The sequence below is a fragment of the Lynx rufus genome, unplaced genomic scaffold, assembly GCF_022079265.1.
Source record: "Lynx rufus isolate CCGP_SWC_20201006 ecotype Redwood Valley unplaced genomic scaffold, mLynRuf1.p SCAF_3, whole genome shotgun sequence".
Classification (NCBI taxonomy): Eukaryota; Metazoa; Chordata; class Mammalia; order Carnivora; family Felidae; genus Lynx; species Lynx rufus.
Window position 1 is genome coordinate 3,386,519 of NW_025814845.1, and position 21,352 is coordinate 3,407,870.

At 51.1% G+C, this 21,352-nt stretch overlaps 1 protein-coding gene across 1 annotated transcript in view; it reads left to right on the forward strand.

Moving 5' to 3' along the window:
- Window positions 1-5,474: 5,474 nt before the first annotated feature.
- Window positions 5,475-21,352, forward strand: part of OTOP1 (otopetrin 1) — a 35,577-nt gene continuing 19,699 nt past the window's right edge. Inside the window, exons 1-3 of the mRNA XM_047090842.1 lie at window positions 5,475-5,871; window positions 16,244-16,380; window positions 20,836-20,894. Of these exons, the coding sequence (XP_046946798.1) occupies window positions 5,475-5,871; window positions 16,244-16,380; window positions 20,836-20,894 (593 nt within the window). The remainder of the gene's footprint in view (window positions 5,872-16,243; window positions 16,381-20,835; window positions 20,895-21,352) is intronic.

Consider the following 21,352-nt stretch of genomic DNA (forward strand, 5'->3'; position numbering starts at 1 on the left):
CAAGTAAAGACTGTAGTTTAGCTAACGCTTTCATATCAATGTTAATTTCTTAGTTTTGACAAAGATACCATGGTGTATGAGGGGTAGGAGGAGGTGAGGCGAGTTGGGTGAAGGGTAAACAAAAACGTCTGTACCATCTTCGCAACTCTTCTGCAAATCTAACATTATTTCAAAAGGAAAAGTAAAAAAAAAAAAAAAAGATGCAGGAGTCCTTTTGTCCTTTTGCGGAAGGCTTGGAGGAAAATTCCCAGGATATATATATATATATTTTTAATTTTTTAAGGTTTATTTTTGAGTGGGGGAGGGACAGAGAGAGAGGGAGACAGAGAATCGGAAGCAGGCTCCAGGCTCCGAGCTGTCAGCACAGAGCCCGATGCGGGGCTCGAACTCACGGACCGCGAGATCAGGACGGGAACCAAAGTCACGCTCAACTGACTGAGCCACCCAGGCGCCCCTATTCCCAGGATGTTTATGGCAATGTTGCAAGGCTTTTGTCAAGGAGACCCGCCCCACTCTTCCTTCGAGGACCCTGGGTCTGTGAACTGGCTCAGGTTTGGGAATTGAGTGAGGGTCTTGTAATGATTCAGGATAGATCTCTGTTTACCTTATCTAGAGATTTTCTAGTTACATAAATCAAATAATAATGCTTTAATAGGCTGCCTGTCATGGGCTGAATTGTGCCCCCTTTCCCAAAGATAAGCTGAAGTCCCTCCCATGGTCCCTGTGCCTGTGACCTTATTTGCAGATGTAATTACAATGCAAGTTAAGATGAGGTCATGCTGGAGGAGCGTGGGCCCTTAATCCAATATGACTAGTGTCCTTATACAAAGAGGAGACGGACAGACACAGAGGAAAGATGACCATGTGACAATGACAGGGACAGGGATTCTATTATGCAGCTGGAAGCTAAGGGGCACCAAAGATTAGGACCAGCCACTAGAAGCTGGAAGAGGCGAGGAGGGACCCTCTCCTAGATCCCTCAAAGGGAGCGAGTCCCTGTCTACACCTTGATTTCCAACCTCCAGGCTCCAGACCCGCCAGACAAGAAATTTGTGTTGTTTTAAGCCCCCCAGTTGGTTAAGCTTCCAGCTCTTGATTTTGGCTCAGGTCATGATCTCACAGTTCGTGAGTTCAAGCCCTGCATCAGGCTCTGTGCTGATAGCGTGGAGGCTGCTTGGGATTCTCTCTCTCTCTCTCTCTCCCCCTCTCCCTCCTTCCCTCCCTCTCTCTGCTCCTCCCCTGCCCCCCTCTGTCTCTCTCTCTCTAAATAAATACATAAACATTAAAAAATAAAAAATAAATCGAGAGTTCTGTATGGCTCAGATCTTTGAAACACTTCTACATCAGCGGAGGCAGAAAGATGGGTAAATCTGTCAATCTTCAGCATCGTTTTGAGTAGAGAGTAAAGGAGACCGACTTTAGTCTCCCTCTTTCGTGTCCAGAAACTTACATTTCATTGCTCATGAAAAGGAATCGAGGTGGCCCAGAGAAGGGAGTCCCACTTGACTTTCAGATGGGGATTGCGTGTTATGTGTCTTTGAGTTCTCAGTGAGGAAGGGCAGTGCGACTGCTCTAACAGGGAAACTGTGTAACGTTAGCGGCTTAGCACGGTAGAAGTTTTCTTCTCACTCATGGGGGCCCAGCTTCAGCGGGGAAACTCTTCTTTGCCACTCACGGGGTGGGGAGGGGGGCTCAGGCTGACGCACTCCGCCGTCTTCAGCACGGAGTTCGCGAGGGCGCTCGGGGTATCGATGCCATCACTTCTGCCTCCGCTCCCCTGACCAGAACCTGGTCGCCTGGCTCCACCTAGGTGCAAGGGGAGAGTCCCTGGCTGGACAGCCACTTCCCGGTGACGATTCTACGCCGTGGAAGGGGAGCCCATGTTTGATGGTCAGCTGGCTGCCTCTACAGCATAGCCTCAGCTCAGTGTCCAGCATATAGTAGGTGCTCAGTAAATAACAAAGTGTCTCGGGTACTTTGTGTTTGGTGGCACATTCCCACATACTTCATATGTATCAGGCTACTTTGTCCCCATAGAAACCTGCGAGAATGGTTAGTATTAAGAGCTCCGTTTTAGGGAAACCTGGGTGGCTCGGTTTGCATCTGACTTCGGCTCAGGTCATGATCTCGCGGTTCGTGAGTTCGAGCCCCACGTCGGGCTCTGTGCTGACAGCTCAGAACCTGGAGCCTGCTTCGGAGTCTGTGTCTCCCTCTCTCTCTGCCCCTGCCCTGCGCACGCTCTGTCTCTCTCTCTTAAAAATAAATAAACATTACAAGAAATACTAAAAGAAGAGCTCCGTTTTACAGATGAGGAAATTGAGGCACAGTGAGGCTCAGTAACTTGTCCAGGGTCACGGCAGTAAGTGATGGAGCCAGGAATCGGACCTCGAAGTCTGGCTTTAGAACTCACCCACCGCCCCCCCTCCCCCGCCACTTGACATCGCCTGTCCCTACAAAGCCATGCTGACTTGAGCTTGATTCATGAAAGAGACAATGAATTAATGTGCGCTGTAAAACCGCAAAATGAAATAAAAGCAGAGGTGATTTTTACAGAAGTCTGGGGCATTCGTGGAGTTCCTACCATCCGCCAGGCAGTCTCTCTCCCTCCCTTTCTCTCTTTCTCTTTCTCTCCCTCCCAGTTTCCCATGGCATTTGACACAAACTGTGGCTTCATTTTGTTGTCCCCAGGCCTGGCCTTATACCTGACACTTGGGAGGGGCTCACTACACATTTTCGAATGTATGATAAAAACACAGCTTGGGTGCTAGGGAGCAGAGCCAATCAGACATAGTTCTCTTGCCTTCAGGGCGCTCAGCATTGGAAAGACAGTTGACAGTAGTCTACAGTGTGGGGCACGGACGGATAGGGAGCTGGACACGCCCACAGGGGACCACAGAAGGAATAAGCTGTGTGTCTTCCTTTCCCGGGGCTGCCCTAACAAAGGCCACCAACGACACAGATATATCGGCTCAAAATTCTCGAGACTAGGAGTTCAAGATCAAGATGTCTGTTCCAGGCCTCTCTCCGAGTTTCTGGCGGTCTCAGGGGTTCCATGGTTCGTAGATGGCACTCTTTCTGTGTCTTCACATCACCTTTCCCTCTATATGTGTCTGTCTTCAGTCTTCCCTTTTTTGTAAGGACACGGTCATATTGGATCAGAGCCCACCCTGATGACCTCAACTTGATCGATCATTTCCAAATAAGGTCGCATTAACAGGGATGGGGAGTTAGGGCTTCACTGGAGTGGGGGACGCATTCAACACGTGTTCACTGAGCACCTCGGGTGTGCTGGTCACCACTGTCCTATGTGCTGGAGCTAGAGCCATGGACAAGATAGGCAATGTCCTTCTAGGGCGTTCGTTACGGCGGGAGAGACGGGCCACGGATGTACACACGTTCCAGGTGTGAGCTAAGGAGGAAAAGAAAGCAAGGGAAGGGGACGGAGCAGATGCGGGAAGACACAGCATTGTGCCCCGTGCCCTGCGGGTCTGGTGAGACCCACACCTGGCTTGCTTGTTCATGCAACTTCCCCCCACTTGTGCCTTCGTTAACCCCTCGGTTTATTTACCGAGCATCACCTGGCCTGGGTCTGGGGAAACCCAGCTGAAAGTCACAGTCTTCCTCCCCAAAGAGGAGCACACAGTGCCTCCTCTAGGAACGTCTCACCCTTCCTGGCAGACTCAAGGCTCACCCAACCCTCCCCTCGGGGCAGCCCTGCTCCCCGGGGGCTGCTTGCTCAGTCCCCCCTGCGGGCCATGATTAGAAGACAGGGCCGAGTCTCACATCGGATGCTCTCTAGCCTCCCAGTGCATTCCCGACACATACTTGTCTGTTCAGCGTGTCCCTGCCAGGGTGCCGGCTCCTTGACGGCAGTCTTTCGTAGCTGAAGTTTCTGGTACCCAGAAGAGCCTGGCAAATGATTCAGCGTTGGATAAGTAAGTGTTGGCCACACCAATGAATGAGTGAAAAAAAAAAATGAGCGAATGAAGGCAAGACAAGGCTCCCAGGTTGACTCCCTGCTGGTCCAGCCCCCGCCCCCCGCCCCTTCAGGACTCTCTGGCAATCAGAACCGCTACGTGATTTAGTAGATCCACTGCAAGATGAAAATGTGGGTCTGCTTGTTCAAAAATTAATTTCAGGAGAGCAACAGAGAGCGTGAAACCCAGGGGAAGAGGGGGTCTCCTGGGTGAGGAGCCCTCTATTACAGCACAGGAGGCTCGCGCGGGAGGCCTACCTTTCCTCCTCCAGGCTGCAGGCCCCCCAGCAGCTCCCTCACCCACTCCCTGCTCCCACTCTGCTCTCACCCACCTCTGCCTTTAGGATGCTCTTTTGCAAAAACCTCTGGGTGGGGAGACTCTCCTCTTCAGTGGCATCTGAGCGGGACACCCTGGCAGACGCGGTCAGCTTCAGAGGGGCTGGGGTGCTGAGGGACGGGCTGGGGGCACCTGTAGCTCCGGAAAGGCCCTAGGCAGCTCCCCCCAACACCTCTGCTTCCAGAAGCAGCTTTCCATTCCCTTGGAGGGGGTGCACAGGTGATCTCTCTTCTTGGGAGGCAGCTCCTGGGCATCCGGGCGTCTGGCAGACACACAAGCACACCAGATGCACAAACACAGACACAAACAAAACACACCCCTCCCCCATTCATAGACCTAGGGAGGAGCGCTGAGACACCCTCGCCTCCTTGTCCCAACCAGACACACCCCTAAGACAGACGGCCAGACACAGACAGAGATTCACACAGAGAAAACATACGGTAGAAATACACAGGGTGAAGGACAGACAGACTCACAAGGACATTTTGAGGCTCACCTAGACCTCTGCGGTCCGCGTCGCAGCTCCTCTGGGACAGTCCGAACAGTGCTCACACCTGCGGCCCCTGGGGCACCCCTGCCGGACCGCATCAACGCCCCCTGCGCCTACTCGGTCCGGCTGACTCAGGGTGACCCTTGGCCCCCCACCGCAATCCCAGGAGCCAGGAGGCACCTGTCGTCATCCAGGGTTTCCGTGACGCCCGGGCAGGGCTGGGTGGGCGGGCGTCCACGAAGCGGACAGGGGTGCGGACAGCGGAGGGCGGGCCGGGCGCGGGGAGGGGACGTCGGGGGAGGGCTGGCCCGGGTCCCAGGCGTCAGGGGCGGGGAGCGGCCCGCGTGGGTCAAATAGTGGGCGGGAGGGCTGCCCCCGGGCTTTGGGGAGTCCCGGGAGGTGGGCAGTGCGCTTTCAGGAGCGCGAAGAGGCAGCCGGGGTCAGCCCGGGGTCAGCGGGTGGGGGGCGGCGGCGGTGAGCGGACCGGGCTGTGCACCTTGACCGAGGGAGGGCAGGGGGGAAGAAGCGGGGAGAGCAGGTGTCGCAGGGCGATCGGGAGAGGGGGACCGGTCGGCAGAGAGCGTCAGGGCAAGGGCGGGGGTGGGGACAGCCGGTGGGGCCCCGGGCCCGCAGCCACTCCCGGAACCAGACTCCGGGCGGGTGACTCCGTGATGCCCGGGGGCCAGGGGGCGCCTGCCTCTCCCCGGGCGGCCGGGAGCGCCCCGGACAGGGTGCCGTCGGGCCCCGCGGCCGGCCCCTCGCCCCAGCTCGCGGCCCCGCGGGAGTCCCCGGCCCCTCGGCGGGGCGCGCTCCGCGCCAGCGTCCCGCAGAAGCTGGCCGAGGCGCTGAGCAGCCAGTACGGGCTGATCGTGTTCGCGGCGGGGCTGCTGCTCCTGCTGGCCTGGGCCGTGCACGCCTCGGGCGTGGGCAAGAGCGACCTGCTGTGCGTCCTCACGGCGCTCATGCTGCTGCAGCTGCTCTGGATGCTGTGGTACGTGGGCCGCAGCGCCGCGCACCGCCGCCTCCTCCGCCCCAAGGACACGCACGCCGGCGCGCGCTGGCTCCGCGGTGAGTCTCTCCCGGCCGCCGGCAGGTGCGGCGCCAAGCCCGCCGGCTCGCCCGCCGGCCGCTCGGCGGCGCCCTTTCCCCCGACTTCCCTCTGCTCCGTCTTCCCCCGCCGCGTTTCGGGCTCTCCCCGCCTCCCTGCCTTCTCTCTTTTTCTTTGTTAAGCCCGGGCTGTTGTAGCAGCCTCCTCTCTCTCTGCCGTCAGGCTCTCGGCACACGTCCCGTCCCAAGAGCCGCAGCTACACGAGCCCGCTCACGTCTCTCCCCGGCTGAAATTCCTGCAGCCACGAGGGAGGCCGCACTCCCCGTCCTGGCATTCACGGCCTGCTAACCGGCCCCCCGCAGTGCGCTCTGGTTTTATCCCCTCCTTTGCCCTCGTTCTGGGCTCCCGAGAGGCTCTTAGTTCCCGTTACGGTGTTTCAGGTCTCCATGCCTTTGCATATTCTGTTCCCGCCTCCCTCAGTGCCTTGCAGAACAGGGCTCAGGCCTCACTCTGTCCCCTCCAGTGGTGCTTTTCTGATTTCCCCTGCTCTTTGTGGTCTGACCACACTCCCCCACCCCTCACCATGCCCTGGGGAGACCTGTTCTTGATATCTCTGTCCACCCCCCCCCCACCACCACCCTGGGGGAGCTCTGTGAGGCTCACGTCTTAGTCCTAGAGCCACCTCCGGGTCTGGCATGGAGGAGACGCTAAGAGTGTGCCTGCAGCTGGGGCGAATGGAATCGTGGCCAAGCGGCCAAGCATTGGGGCCGCGGAGGGTAATACACTTGCCAGGTAGTCAGGCCGCGGTGACTGAAACGTCATCAAGATCGGAAGGCTCCCCTCCTCCAGGAGCTTCGGCCCTTGAGAGGGAGCTCGATGGGGTGCAAAGGGAGGAGGCAGTGGGGAGTCCGCCTTGGACACAGTCCCTGCGAAACCTTCCCCGGAGAGGCCAGGCCGGGTACGTGTCACTGCGCGGGGACCACACACATCACACATCTCTACGTGACCGCTCGTCAGGTCTGACTTTAAATCTGCCCGAGAGCGTGGCTTTTCCTTGTCCTTGCGTGACCTTGGGCACGTTCCATAATCTGCCCACCCTGCCCGTTTCCGCAGGCGGGGAGCAGGAATCACACACTTGGGGGGACCAGTGACTGCTGGCTGGGTTCAGGCTGCGCTCCCAGCACACCTCCCCTCTCCTTCCCACCCACCTCCCTTCCGAGGTCTGGCCCCAGGGCCATCGTCTCAGCCCGCCCTGCTGGGGAATTGCTCCCAACTCCCACTGGCCACCGTGGCTTTCTCTGTGTGCACCTGTTTTGCTCCGTGTCGGCTTCCACCTCGTATTAGGGCTGGCTGGATAAGAGCCGCGTTACCGGGTGAGATTTCAGGCTTCGTAGCCTCAGGGCCTGCGGCTAGTTCATCCTGCCTTTGGAAAAACTGGACCCAGTTCCAGGCTGGGCCCGAATTCCTGTTCTGCAAACGGTTGTTTGAGGGAGGCTCATGGTTTTGTGACTCTGAATGGCAGGGAATCCAATGCCTTTTCCGGTGCCGGAATCAAACAAACAAACAAATGGAAATGAAATGTTATTTTGAGGACACTGATTTACACAGGCTAAAAAAGATTACACATGTAGGCTTTCCACCTGGGCTTTCCTGTAGTGGAAGTTTCCTTTCTTTGACCCTCCCTCACCTCTTCCCTTCCTCTTCCCTCCCTCCTTGCCCCTTCCTTCTACCACCGTTCTCTCCCCTGCCCTTCCTCTCTCCCTCCTGTCTCTCTCTCTTCCCAGGAAGACTCGAAGCCTTGTGATCTCAGTCAGTGGCTGAATGGTGGTGCCGTTTCCCAAGATTAGGAAGACAGAGGGAGGAACAGGGGTGGGGGTGAAGAAATACATTTCCTCTTACGGACACGTTACTTTTCAGATGTCTATTAGACACCCAGTAGTGGCAAATATGGAGAGAGCACATCGCAGGTGTTCAATAAATGGCGGCCATTGAGACAAACACGATACCGTAACCATTCAAGTGAGGAGTGTGGTTAATGGTCATGGTGTGGTTCTGGAAGGCTTGGCTCCGTGTCCCACCTCTGCTACGTTCACCTTCTGAGTCCCTGTTTCCTCATGAGTGAAATGAGAATCCCAGTTGTTTCTCGGGGAAGAGCTGAACGCAGTTTGCAAAACACTGTGATCCCTGTGAACGGGCTGCGGTTCATCAAAAAGCAAGAGGCTAACTGTCCCGAAAGAACATGGGGAGGCCATGGGAGATGCGTCAGCCCCAGCCAGCCCTGGGGTTTTCCTTGGAATCGTAGCTGGAAGGACAGGTTTGACTCAGCTCTGCCCTGGCTTCTGTGACAGTCCTAGACATCCGGGGCTCTGAGAAAGAACCGGCCTGTGAAATTCGGGGCACTGATGTTTTCAGAGAAAGTTTTTGGGTCTTGGTATGGGCTGTGAGGCATTTCTTTGAGCAGAAAACGTTCTGCTTCACCTACTGAGCATGAGAAAGTGAAAATTTCCTTTGGAACAAATAATATTGATGTATTAAAATATTTAGCAGAAATGAGGGGCTATTAATCCAGCTCCTCTGTTTGCTAAGTAAAGAGATTGGTTTTTTCTGGAAGGAATGACAGCAGCCTGGCTATCTCGTGCCAGCCCAGTGGGTACATTGATATGCACACTCAGTGAATAGCTGTTTCAGGCTGTTAATTACTACGATGTAATTAACATCCTAGTTGTTTCTAGTTCCATAAAAGACTGTAGTGGTTTACTTACCAGTGGTAGGATTTTGTTGTTACTGTTCTGTCTCAAGTCCCGAGAAGCGTCATCAACACACAATTATGGGAACAATGACAATAAGAAATGAAGCTGTGTTTATTGAGTGAGTTCAGAATGCAGGCACGTTAGAAGCATTGTCTCGATTATACGTCCCAGCGATTCTCTTTTTTGTAATGCTTGTGAGTAATCATCCCCAAATTTACTGCTTTTCTAAGATCATATTTTTGCATAATACTTTTTTTCCCAGATTTTTTTTAAACGTTTATTTATTTTTGGGACAGAGAGAGACAGAGCATGAATTCAGGAGGGTCAGAGAGAGAGGGAGACACAGAATCGGAAACAGGCTCCAGGCCCTGAGCTGTCAGCACAGAGCCTGACGCGGGGCTCGAACTCACGGACCGCGAGATCATGACCTGAGCCGAAGTCGGCTGCTTAACCGACTGAGCCACCCAGGCGCCCCAATACTTTTTTTCTTAAAATGAGACCCACCCATGTGTATGATACATTACATCTCTGTCCAGCATGCTGCCCCCAGAAATGGACTGCTCCCAGCACCGTGCTCGTCGTCCCTTAAGGGCCTGGAAGTGACGGGGCAGAGGTGAGCTGCTTATGTCAGACCAGCTCAGGGGTGGTGGCTGTACCGCTGTCGAGTTAAAGGTCAGGAACGTGGTGATGGGTTTGGGAAACAGGCTGTCCCCACTTGTGAGTAAGCGGGTCCCAGTGTGTGCGAGAAGAGGGGCAGGTGCCAGGGGGGACGGCGGCAGGGAGCAGCGGAGGGGGGCCACCAGGGGAGGGGCCGAGGCACAGAACGCAGAGATGCAACAGTTGAGCTCCCCATCACTGGGAATGTTTAACAGTGAGAAGGTGAAGAGGGACAGACTCCTTGCTTCCGGGCAGATGGCCTGATACTAACAGGTGTCAGAGAAGGCAAAAGTCTACTTCCTGTTTGCTTTCTGTCTTCTTCGTCGAGGCTCCCGGGAACTTGTGGGGAGCAACAGAGAAGGGAGCCGAGTGTACAGCCTGGAAATTTTCGTGGTGCTTGGGCAGAAATGTTGGTCTGGTTTTGTTCGACAGCCTGGACTGAGCTCCCAGAATTGGCTGGGCTCTGGGGCTGGCGGGACCTTCGGACGTGGCCCTGCACAGAGGGGTGCGGACAACAAGGGGGCAGCAGAGGCTAAGAGCGTGCCCCTTCTCTGGGCATGTAGCTTTACTTCTGCCTCAGTTTCCTCATCTGTAAAATGGGGACGATGATACCACATATTATGAGACTCAGTGAGTTAGTACATAAATGCTTAGGAGCCTCTGGCACATCATAAGAGAAATATCTTACGAAATAAATGATTCAGCATTATAGTGTGTAGGTGCAGGAGATGCGTGAAGGGAGGCAGAAGACAGCTGGGGGCGGGGGTGAGGGTTTAGGGATTTAGGGAAGGATCCCCAGAAGAAGGTCTTTTGTTTTTGCTGGAGTCTGGGAAAAAACATTAAAAATCATTTTAAAATGATAAAAGAATACACAGAATATAGCAAGCTGAGCATGACAGTGACACCCAGCAAATTTCTGGAGCAGAACAACACGTCGGGGTGGGGGGTTTGAACAATTCCCTTGGGAAGGAGAGCGGTGGGTCCCCAAGACCCAGCCTGGGGTCACTATGACAGACTCTTGCCTAACTGCATGCGTTTTCTTACATATTATTTTTTGGATGAGATTTTTTTTTTTGTCTAATAAAAAACTATAAACATAATGTCAGGATTTCAGCATCAGCAAGATAATGGGGCTGCCCAAAAGGCTGGTGCCAGTTTGGCGTTCATTGGAAAGGAAGTCAGACTGCACGTGGAATGCCTTGTCCCCCTCTGACCATCACACGGGCACCTGCAGAAGGGTGGCCCCAGGAGGGACGAAAGGGTGTTGAGTCCAGAAGGGAGAGGAGGCGACAACCTCACTCCCGTCGGCCCCAGACCATCCTTCAGATCCCGGAAAGCAGAGTTACTTCTTTAGGGAGGCCTTTCCTGATACCTTCAGACCAGGTGTGGACCCCAGGTGGTCTGGTCTCATAGGGTCCTCTATTTCCTTCTTGACGCGAATCAAGCAGGAGTTTGTGTTATTCGGTGTGTCAATCTCACCAGATTGTGGGCTCTTGGAGGCAGAGCCCCTGTCTGCATGTGCCCCCCGTTATAGCCTGAGCTCCTGGCACAGTGCCTGGCACGTAGCAAGTGCCAGTTGGGATTTACTGAATCGCTAAGTGAACGGATGGGTGAATGAATGAATGAGTGACTGAGTGAATGATGACAGAATCTCCAAGGAAGAGGATGACAGTTCTAGGAGGCTGACTGCAGTTCAGCATAGGGAAGAACATTCTAATATGAGCCCCAGCTGGTGATGGAAGGGTGTACGTTGAGAGACGGTGAGCCCCCCAGCCCTGGGCATGTCCCGATGGGAGACCAGTTGGCCGCTAGTCATAATGCACTGGAAGCATTCTTGCATGAGACGGGAATATAGACTGACTTTGTGGGACCTTCTACCTCTGACAGTCTACAGTTCAAGGTTCCAGACTCCTAGGGAGTATTTGGGTGCCTACCACAGAGGAGGGTTCTCCCCTCTGCCAACACGAGACCTTTTAGGCTTACTCTCAAGTGACGTGGCTGGGAAACTTCGAATTGGTTCGAATTCATTGTTTTTCTTTGTGATTGATGATAAGAATGATGACAGCATCCATTTGTAGAATTTCCTACGTGTGGGGCACTGTGCTAGGTACTTTTAATGTAATGACTCGTTTAATCTCCTCTACATCCCTAAGAGAAAGCCAATCGTATTATTATCACGTTTTACAGATGAGGAAACTGAGGCATAGAGAAGTTAAGTAATTACTGAAAGTCATCAACTAATAACTGATGGGGAACAGGATTTGAGGCCAGGCTCTGACCACTACAGCCTACTGTCTTCTCGCAGACGAGTCGATTTTTGCTGATGATATTCTAGCGGCATCCAAAATAATATATTCTCTTCTTGAGGTGTGCAAAGGGATGCTGTAAAACCAAGTTCACTGATTGTGTGCCTTAATTCTTCTGTGTCCTTCCTTACGTTTCCTCCTACCAGATCAGTCTAGTTCTGGAATCTTCCATTGGATCTCTTTAAAGTAGCAGTTACATATACTATAAATAGGGAACTCTATTTTATTTGGCACACAAGCGACTATTATATCTTTCTCATACATTATGCCTTTTTTCCATGCGTGATGACAAAGATGAAGGGATTCTTCATCCTGTTTACTACGTTTAACTTCAATTCCATGTGGTCGGGTATCCATATGGCTCTTCCTGCTTTCTCTTCATTTGCATGGTCTCTTTGTCCACACCTTGATTTTCTGCCCTTGCTACTCAGTGAATAGTGTGATTCATAAAACAGTTAGGTTTTGCTTTTAGTCCAATATTCCCATCCTTGCTGACTAAATTAATGGGAGACTCAGATCATTCCCTGTACCCATTTACTGTAAGGATTTATATGCTTGACTTTATTGTTCCCAGTTTTCTTTGCGACCATTATGGTTTCTTTTACATGTTGTTTCATTTTCCTTTTGCATACGTTTGCTTTTTGGAGCACTTGAACATTTTTTTCTAAAGATTTTATTTTATTATTAAAAAAAATCTTTATTTTTGAGAGAGAGAGAGAGACAGAGTATGAGCAGGGGAAGGGCAGAGAGAGAGGGAGACACAGAATCTGAAGCAGGCTCCATCCGGGCTCTGAGCTGTCAGCACAGAGCCCGATGGAGGGCTCGAACTCATGAACTGTGAGATCATGACCTGAGCTGAAGTCGGACACTCAACTGACTGAACCACCCAGGCGCCCCTAAAGATCTTATTTTTTTTTTTATCATGAAAATCCTTTATTAGAACTGAAAGAATTGCCAGAACAAAAAGTTCGATTTGAATTTCCGAACGCAGGAGCAGAGAGAGATTCCCCTCAGCGCCGGAAAGCTGCAAATTGTAGTTGGGAAACCACGACGGTTTCTCGGCCGGAACCAAGGTTCTTTCTGTGCCTAATGCTTAGCGAATGGAGAGTCGTTTGGCTAAAGATCTTATTTTTAAGTAATGTCTGCACCCAATGCGGGGCTCGAACCCACAACCCCGAGATCAAGAGTCCCACGTTCCTCGGACGGAGCCAGCCAGGAACCCTGGAGCACCTGAACATTTTATTGTGTCTTTCTATTCAATGAATGGCTACTTTCCTTTCCTGTTCTCACAACCAGATGCATTTTACTCCATTCTTATCCAGAAAACCCCTTAACATTTCCCCCAGGGAGGCACATTGCTGCCTCTGCTCCAACGAGAGATCTGTGGAATCCATTTGTTTCTTTCTTTGCCCCTGTTTTCACCTGGTCTCTATCTCTTTTCCATGAGATCTCTGAAAGGTTTTCTGTGTCTGTTCCCCACCCAGTCTGTCCCAACCTTACTCTGCATCACAAAGCTTTCATAGACCATGTAAATCACACATTTCCAGTTGGTGTATCTTCATCCATTTGGGTTTAACTTCTACTATCCTGTTTTTCTTTCCTATTAATTTATTTATCTATCTACTAGACTATTCATCTTCCATCCATCCTCCATCCATCCATCCATTTTTACCCTCCCCCTCTTCCTTCCATTATACGTCCGTCCATCCATCCATCCATCCATCCATCCATCCATTTTCACCCTCCCCCTCTTCCTTCCATTATACGTCCGTCCATCCATCCATCCATCCATCCATTTTCACCCTCCCCCTCTTCCTTCCATTATACGTCCATCCATCCATCCATCCATCCATCCATCCATCCATCCATCCATTTTTACCCTCCCCCTCTTCCTTCCATTATCCATCCATCCATCCATCCATCCATCCATCCATCCATCCATCCATTTTCACCCTCCCCCTCTTCCTTTCATTATACATCCATCATCCTCTCCAATCTGTTGCTACATTTATTGCTTGCCATTATGAGGACTCTCCCCCGGTTCACAGGCTGTTTGGCTAAACAGCGAGTTATGTGGATGACTCCCCCCCCCCCACCTCTGTTCTCTGTTCAGCCGGCACCTTCTGAGAGAGTTCTTTCTGACCTTCGTCAACTTTAATCGTCTTCCTGCTTTACTTTTCCTCACACACTTTGCACTTCCTGACACTTCTTCTATGTTTATTACTTATTTGCTCATTCTCTGTCTCCCCCACTAGAATGTTAAACTCACTGAGGGCAGGCACTTTATTTTATCTCCCTTTTTATGTCTCCAGGGCTTGGGACAGTGGCTGGACCATCCCTGGAACAAAGAGCATTTTGCATACCCTCAAATCTCCTTCTGTCTTGTGCCCTGAAAAGCAGGTGACATGCTGGCTGGAGGTAGGGTTCTTACATTGAAGTCCTTTCCCTAAAGTTGACTCTAGTTACTCTCCCACTGATTTCTGCAGATGAGAAGTCTGGTGCCAGCGTGCACCTCTACATTTTGTGCACACCCCAATTTATCCAATATTACACATGTGTATTTGTTGATTCTCCAGCAATCTTGTTTGTTTGCCTTTGAGCCCCTGGCAAAATGCCTGATGCATAGCAGGCATCCCCCAAATATTTGTTGTATAAATAAATGGATAAAGGAAGGATTTTTAACACTATGAGAAGGCAGATGATGTATTTATCGTGACTCTTGAAATATCAGTGACAGGGGTGTTCTAGACCAGTGGTTCTCAAGGTGGGGTCCCAGATCAACAGTGTCAGCCCCACCGGGGAGCTTGTTAGATGTTCTAGACCAGTGGTTCTCAAGGTGGGGTCCCAGATCAACAGTGTCAGCCCCACCGGGGAGCTTGTTAGAGATGCAAATTTGGACCCCCCCTCCCCAAACCTACTGAAGCAGAAACTCTGGGGGTGGAGCCCCGCAAGTGCTGGAGACCGGTCTCGTTTTCTAGATGGGAAAACCAAGGCTAGGAGCAGGGAAGTGACTCATCTGAATTCACGCATGCCACCGGGGGCACAGCCGGAGCCAATGCCCAGGTCCCCAGGGCTGCAGCCTGTGTCCTCGCCACACCAGCCAGGCTGCCTCACCTCCTGTCGCTATTTCCCCTGTAATCAAAACGAGCCATGCATTTGTCAAACCTTTTGAAAGCACCGGGATTGAGTCTCCACCCTTACTGAGCTTTTGATTTCACTGGGAGCTTGCCAGGATTAAAAAAAAAAAAAAAAAATGTGACTTAGAGTTGTTTCTATAAGGCTTTGAGCAATGGAAAGGAGCTGGGCGATTGCGTTACTTTTCACTGGAGGCTTCTTGGGTTGGAGCTGTAATGTTATAGCTCAGTGTGAGGACCCGTCCTCTCTCTCGACCTCGCCACAATGCTTGTCACACACGATCCAGTTTCCTCCCGTTCGTGGGAGAGGAGGCGTGAATGGCGGCCAACGTTGGCCCAGAAGAAGTAAGATGAGGACCTTTGACGTTGATCAAGTCTCCATGACCACTCTGTTTTTCTTGCTAATATTTTCATTTGTTACAAGTTTCTTTTTAATGTGTTTTGTATATTCCTTTCCATCTTTTTTTTTTCCTATGCATATTTTTTGTTTGTGTTTATTGTTTGGTCCAAACCATGCCAGATACACCATCAAAGAATACTTCCTTTCTTCACTTTCCCTAAGTTCAGGCCCTTTCCGTGACACCGTTATGGATGCCCCTTCCTATCAGTTTTAAAAATATGCTTTCTATTTCGGAAAAGTTTTAGGTTTACCGAAGAGTTGCACAGAGAGTGCAAGGGTTCCCGAATGCCTGTGTGCCCCTCATCTTTTTCTCTAGAGAGCAGGGTTTTAAGATCAGAGAACAGATTTTTTGGGGAGAACAGTGACACTCTTAGACTGATCTTTTTTGGGGAAAAGCTCTTAGAGGCCTTCTGTTTATTGGGCTAATCTTTGTTGAATGTATATCATTTATCAGACCCCAGGATATGCATCAGGTGGGAACAATGATAAACAGGACACAATACTGTCTTGCTGTGTATATATGTAATTAATTCTAATATGTATGACACAACATAAAATTTATCGACTTAGTTGTTAACATTTTTTTTAATGTTTCTTTATGTTTGAGAGAGAGACAGAGCGTGAATGGGGGAAGGGGAGAGAGAGAGAGAGGGAGACACAGAATCCGAAGCGGGCTCTAGGCTCTGAGCTGTCAGCGCAGAGCCCAACGTGGGGCTTGAACTCGCGAACCGTGAGATCATGACCTGAGCTGAAGTCCGGTGCTTCACCAACTGAGCCACCCAGGTGCCCCTATTTCCTCCCACTCTTAATGGAGGTTAATAGTATCCTCTGAGGCCCGACAGTTTTTTCATTTTGATGTTTTAGGTTTTACGTTTAAGTCTTCGATTCATTTGGAGTTAATTTTTGTATATAGTGTAAGGCAGGGTAAAATTCATTCTTTCATGATTGGATTAGCCACTTTCCCAGCACCATCTGTAGAAACGACTGCCCTTTCCTCCCTGAATGGTCTTGGCATCCTTGCAAAAACCATTTGACCACGTAGGTGAGGGTTTTAATGGCATTTACTCTGAAACGACATCCGTGCATGTCAACACTTACACATGTGTGTTTCTGTCCTCTCCCCGCCCCCCTCCCCCCCAATTTAGGTAGCATGACATTGTTCGCGGTCATCACCATCATTCTGGGATGCTTTAAAATTGGCTACTTCGTTGGATTCTCTGAATGTTTATCAGCCACTGAAGGCGTCTTCCCTGTCACACACGCAGCACATACTCTGGTCCAGGTAAACCCTAAGATGTTTCTGTAGGTCGCCTCGGCTCCTGTGGAGTGTATCCCAGGGCACACGAAACGGGAGGTGTGGGAGACAGCAAGAGGAGGCGTAATCCCTCTCCGAGGCTCAGTCCTTCCGTTGCCTTCGCTCTCAAATGGGTCTCTGTGTCCCCTTGGCTGTCTTTGTGGGGATCCTATGAGGGGGCCCTTGTAATGGAGAGTCAGGACGTTTTGCCAAGCTTGAGGCTACCAGAAAAGGCTCGGGAGTGGATTTTCATATATGTTATTGGGTTTTATTGAGCTGTCATTCACACACTGTACAATTCACCCATTTCGCTGTACAAGCCAGTGGTTTGGTGTATTCTCAGAGCTAGGCGACCATCGCCATAATCAATCTTCGAACATTGTCATCCCCCGCAAAGGAAACCCTGGGCCACGACCGTCACTCCTCTGGGTCACTGAAACATTGTATTTTGGAGATTTGGTCTTTACGGAGCTCGTTAAGGCTAAATGAGGTCACATGGGGGGGTGTCCTAATCCAATAGAACTGGCGCCTTTATATGAAGAGAAGATTGGGACACAGACTCACAGAGAAGGAAGACGGTGTGAGGACAGTGGAGGAAGATGGCTGGCCGTCCACACGCCAGGGAGGGAGGCTCGGGAGAACCCTGCCCACACCTTCATCTTGAACTGCTGGCCTCTCGGACTGTGGGAAATACATTTTTGTTGTTTTAAGGCACTCGATCTCTGCTGTTTTGTCATGGAAGCACTGACAATTTATTGGCTACTTCTTTCGGGGGAGTCAAATCTCATGATGACAGAGGCTTATGGTGATACCAGTGACAATTTGGAGAGTCTTAGTGAGACCAGAAAGAACTTCTTTCTTTACCTTCCTCCCTTCCTCCTTCCCCCTTCCTTCTTTCCTTCCTTCCTTCCTTCCTCCCTCCCTCTCTCCTTCCTTCCTTCCTTCCTTCCTTCCTTCCTTCCTTCCTCCCTCCCTCCCTCTCTCCTTCCTTCCTTCCTTCCTTCCTTCCTTCCTTCCTTCCTCCTCCCTCCCTCTCTCCTCCCTCCCTCCCTCCCTCTCTCCTTCCTTCCTTCCTTCCTTCCTTCCTTCCTTCCTTCCTCCCTTCCTTCCTTCCTTTCTTCCTCCCTCCCTCTCTCCTTCCTTCCTTCCTTCCTTCCTTCCTTCCTTCCTTCCTTTCTTCCTCCCTCCCTCTCTCCTTCCTTCCTTCCTTTCTTCCTTCCTCCTCCCTCCCTCCCTCCTCCCTCCCTCTCTCCTTCCTTCCTTCCTTCCTTCCTTCCTTCCTTCCTCCCTCCCTCTCTCCTTCCTTCCTTCCTTCCTTCCTTCCTTCCTTCCTTCCTCCTCCCTCCCTCTCTCCTTCCTTCCTTCTTTCCTTCCTTCCTTCCTTCCTTCCTTCCTCCTCCCTCCCTCTCTCCTTCCTTCCTTCTTTCCTTCCTTTCTTCCTCCTCCCTCCCTCTCTCCTTCCATCCTTCTTTCCTTCCTTTCTTCCTTCCTCCTTTCCTTCCTTCCTTTCTTCCTTCCTTCCTTCCTTCCTTCCTTCCTTCCTTCCTTCTTCACTCCCTTCCTTCCTTTCCTCCTCCCTCCCTCTCTCCTTCCATCCTTCTTTCCTTCCTTTCTTCCTTCCTCCCTTCCTTCCTCCTTCCTTCCTTCCTTCCTTCCTTCTTTCCTTCCTTCCTTCCTTCTTTCCTTCCTTGTTTCCTTCCTTCCTTCCCTTCTTCCTCTTCCTTCCTTCCTTCCTTCCTTCCTTCCTTCCTTCCTTCCCTCTGAACCCAACAAATAGTATTCCCAGTATTAGGAATGCATGGGCGAAGAGCCACGGTCTGAGCCCTGCCAAGATGTCAGTCAGATGGGGACAAATTACAAATATAGATGACAACACAGGGCTCAATGCTTTGACCAAAGTCACCCAGTGATGAGGGCGCACCAGCTTTGGGGTGAGAGGTCGTTTCTGCCAGGAAGAGCTCCAGAGGTGTCAATGAAAGCAGGGTGTCAGAGATATTGGGGGATGTGTGGTCTTCCCTCATGACGGGGAGAAGGTGTGTGGGGCCGTGGGGGGAGGCGAGCTGGGGCGACGGCACAGACGGAGCCGTGGTTTAGCGGAGGGCTTAAGCGCATGGACTCTGGTCAGGTGACCTGACTCTGGCTCATACTCGCGATGGTGAGCTCAGGCAAATTACTTAACCTCTCTGGGTCTCAGGCCTCGCATCTGTCGAGCGCCTGCTTCCTGGGGTTTTGTGAAGATTGAAGGTGCTAATGTGTGTAAAGCACATTGCAGTGAGCACTTGGCCAAGGCTGATGGCCACTTAGGAGCTTGAACTTTATATCTTGAGGGCAATGGGGAGCCATCGAAGACTTTAGGCAGAGGAATGACCTGGACAGATGTGAGTTTTCAAAATATCACTCTGTTACTTGGTAGGTTGCAGATCTCTATCTTCCTAATTTAGGGCCTTTTATCAGTCAATTCATCAAGCATCCTATACCTAGCGGACATTTACTACTTGGCATTGCTACACTAGATGACTGGAGAAAGAAAAACAGTATTTAAAAAAAATGGAATTTCTAAATTGTGCTAACCTACATACAGCATAACATTTGCTGTCTTAGCTACAGTTCAGTAGTGTTGAGTATATTCACACTGTTGTGCAACCGATCTCCAGAACCCTTTCGTCTTGCAAAATTAAAACTCTGTCCCCATTAAACACTGACTACTGATTCCCTCCTCCCCCAGCCCCCGGTGCCCACTATTCGACTTTCTGTCTCTACGACTCTGGCTACTTTAGGGACCTCAGATGAGTAGGATCATACGGTGTTTGTCCTTTTGTGACAATTGGCTTTGTTTCACTGAGCTTAATGTCTTCAAGGCTCATCCGTGTTGTAGCAGGTGTCAGGATTTCCTTCCTTTTTAAGGCTGAGCAATATTCCATCGTATGGATGGGCCACGCTGTCTCCATCCATTGATGGACACTGGATTGCTTCTACTTTTGGCTGTTAGGAACAACGCTGCTGTAAACATGGGCGTACAAATATCTTTTTGAGACCCTGCTTTCAGTTCCTGTGGATATATACCCAGGAGTGGGATTGCTGGATTACATGGTAATTTAAAAAAACCATTTATTTTGGGTTCAGTCGGTTGGGCATCTGACTTCGGCTCAGGTCACGATCTCGCGGTTCCTGAGTTCCAGCCCCGCGTCGGGCTCTGTGCTGACAGCTCGGAGCCTGGAGCCCGCTTCGGATTCTGTGTCTCCCCCCCCTCTCTGCCCCTCCCCCGCTCATGCTCTGTCTCTCTCTATCTCTCAAAAAATAAACAGTAAAAAAGTAAACTCAACAAATAAAATGTAATTTAACGTTACTGAAAAAACCAGGAAGGAAGATAACAATGTGTAGTTCCCTGCACATTCTTGTCAAAGTTTTACAGAGAACGTGCAGAATATCCTATTCCGAGGTTTCACTCTAAAACATCATAAACTTTTTTGGGGGTTGCCATGTGGTCTGTACGAAAGTATCAGTGAAGTAGCTGTCTAACTTGGAAGTCATTGATAAATCCTTTTACCAAGCGTTTTCCCTCTTGTTGGGCTGAATGGCACCTTACCAGGAGCCACTGCTCTCTGTCTTTTTAGGACGTCAGATGTTTTAAGGACCATCCCCTGAAAGTGTTTTCAGAGCAGCCCAGTCAGTCTTAGGTAAAACAATGTGGAAGAGGTAGGATGTGTAAGTGAATTTTCTTTGGTGCTATCTGATTTTCTTTTTTATAGCTCTTCCTTGCAAAATGAAGATTGAACAGGGCAAATTTATTGTTTATTTATTATTTTAAAATGTTTTTTAAATCTATTTTTGAGACAGAGAGACAGAGCATGAGCGGGGGAGGGGGGGGAGAGAGAGAGAGAGAGAGAGAGAGAGAGAGAGAGAGAATCTGAAGCAGGCTCCAGGCTCTGAGCTGTCAGCACAGAGCCGGACGTGGGGCTCGAACTCTGGAACAATGAGATCATGACCTGAGCCGAAGTCGGACGCCCAACCGACTGAGCCACCCAGGCGCCCCGAAAGTATTTTTTTTTTAAAAGCCCTCAACATTTGGCCACTGGTGTAGGAACTGTTTGTTGGGTGTTTCTCGGAGGAAGCCTAACACGGGTGATAGAATTGGGGTGATGGGGATCGTGACAGGCAGGCGGCCACTCCCCAAGCCCCATCCCTGCTGACAGCCTCAACCTGTCTTCGACACCTTTCTCGCACACCTGCAGTCTCGCCTCCGGAGCGCGGTCCCCACTGGGGGGGTGGCACTGCTGCCTGAGAGGGTCTTGGTGACTTTCCATCCTTGGGACCCTTGGGATGGGAGTTCACGGACGTCCCAGCATCTCCCCGCTCCACTTCTGTGCGTTTCAAAGCTTCTCAGTATGCGAACATGACAGTGGTTTTCACTGACGCATCTTTCTTTTCTTCTTTATTTCCTAGGTGTATTTTCTTTGGGGGCATGCCAAGGATATCATCCAGTCTTTCAAAACCCTGGAAAGGTAAAAAGTGTGGGAACTGCTAGTAAAGCAGTTGAACTTGGTGTTCGTTTAGAACGCACAGACTCATCACTGCCATTGCACTTGGGTTTTATTTTATTTTTTTTAATGTTTATTTACTTTTGAGACAGAGAGAGACAGAGCATGAATGGGGGGAGGGTCAGAGAGAGAGAGGGAGACACAGAATCCGAAACAGGCTCCAGGCTCTGAGCTGTCAGCACGCAGCCCGACGCGGGGCTTGAACTAGTGAACCACGAGATCATGACCTGAGCCGAAGTCGGACACTTAACTGACTGAGCCACCCAGGCGCCCCTGCGCTTGGGTTTTAAATGGGAGACCAACTCTCCCTTCCATCCCGACGAGCAAAGCCCGTGCTCTTGGCCTGGGGAGGAGACCCTCCGCCATCCGCCTCTTCCTGGGGACGGACGGCCCTGGGAGTAGGACCATGTGGGTTCGAATTC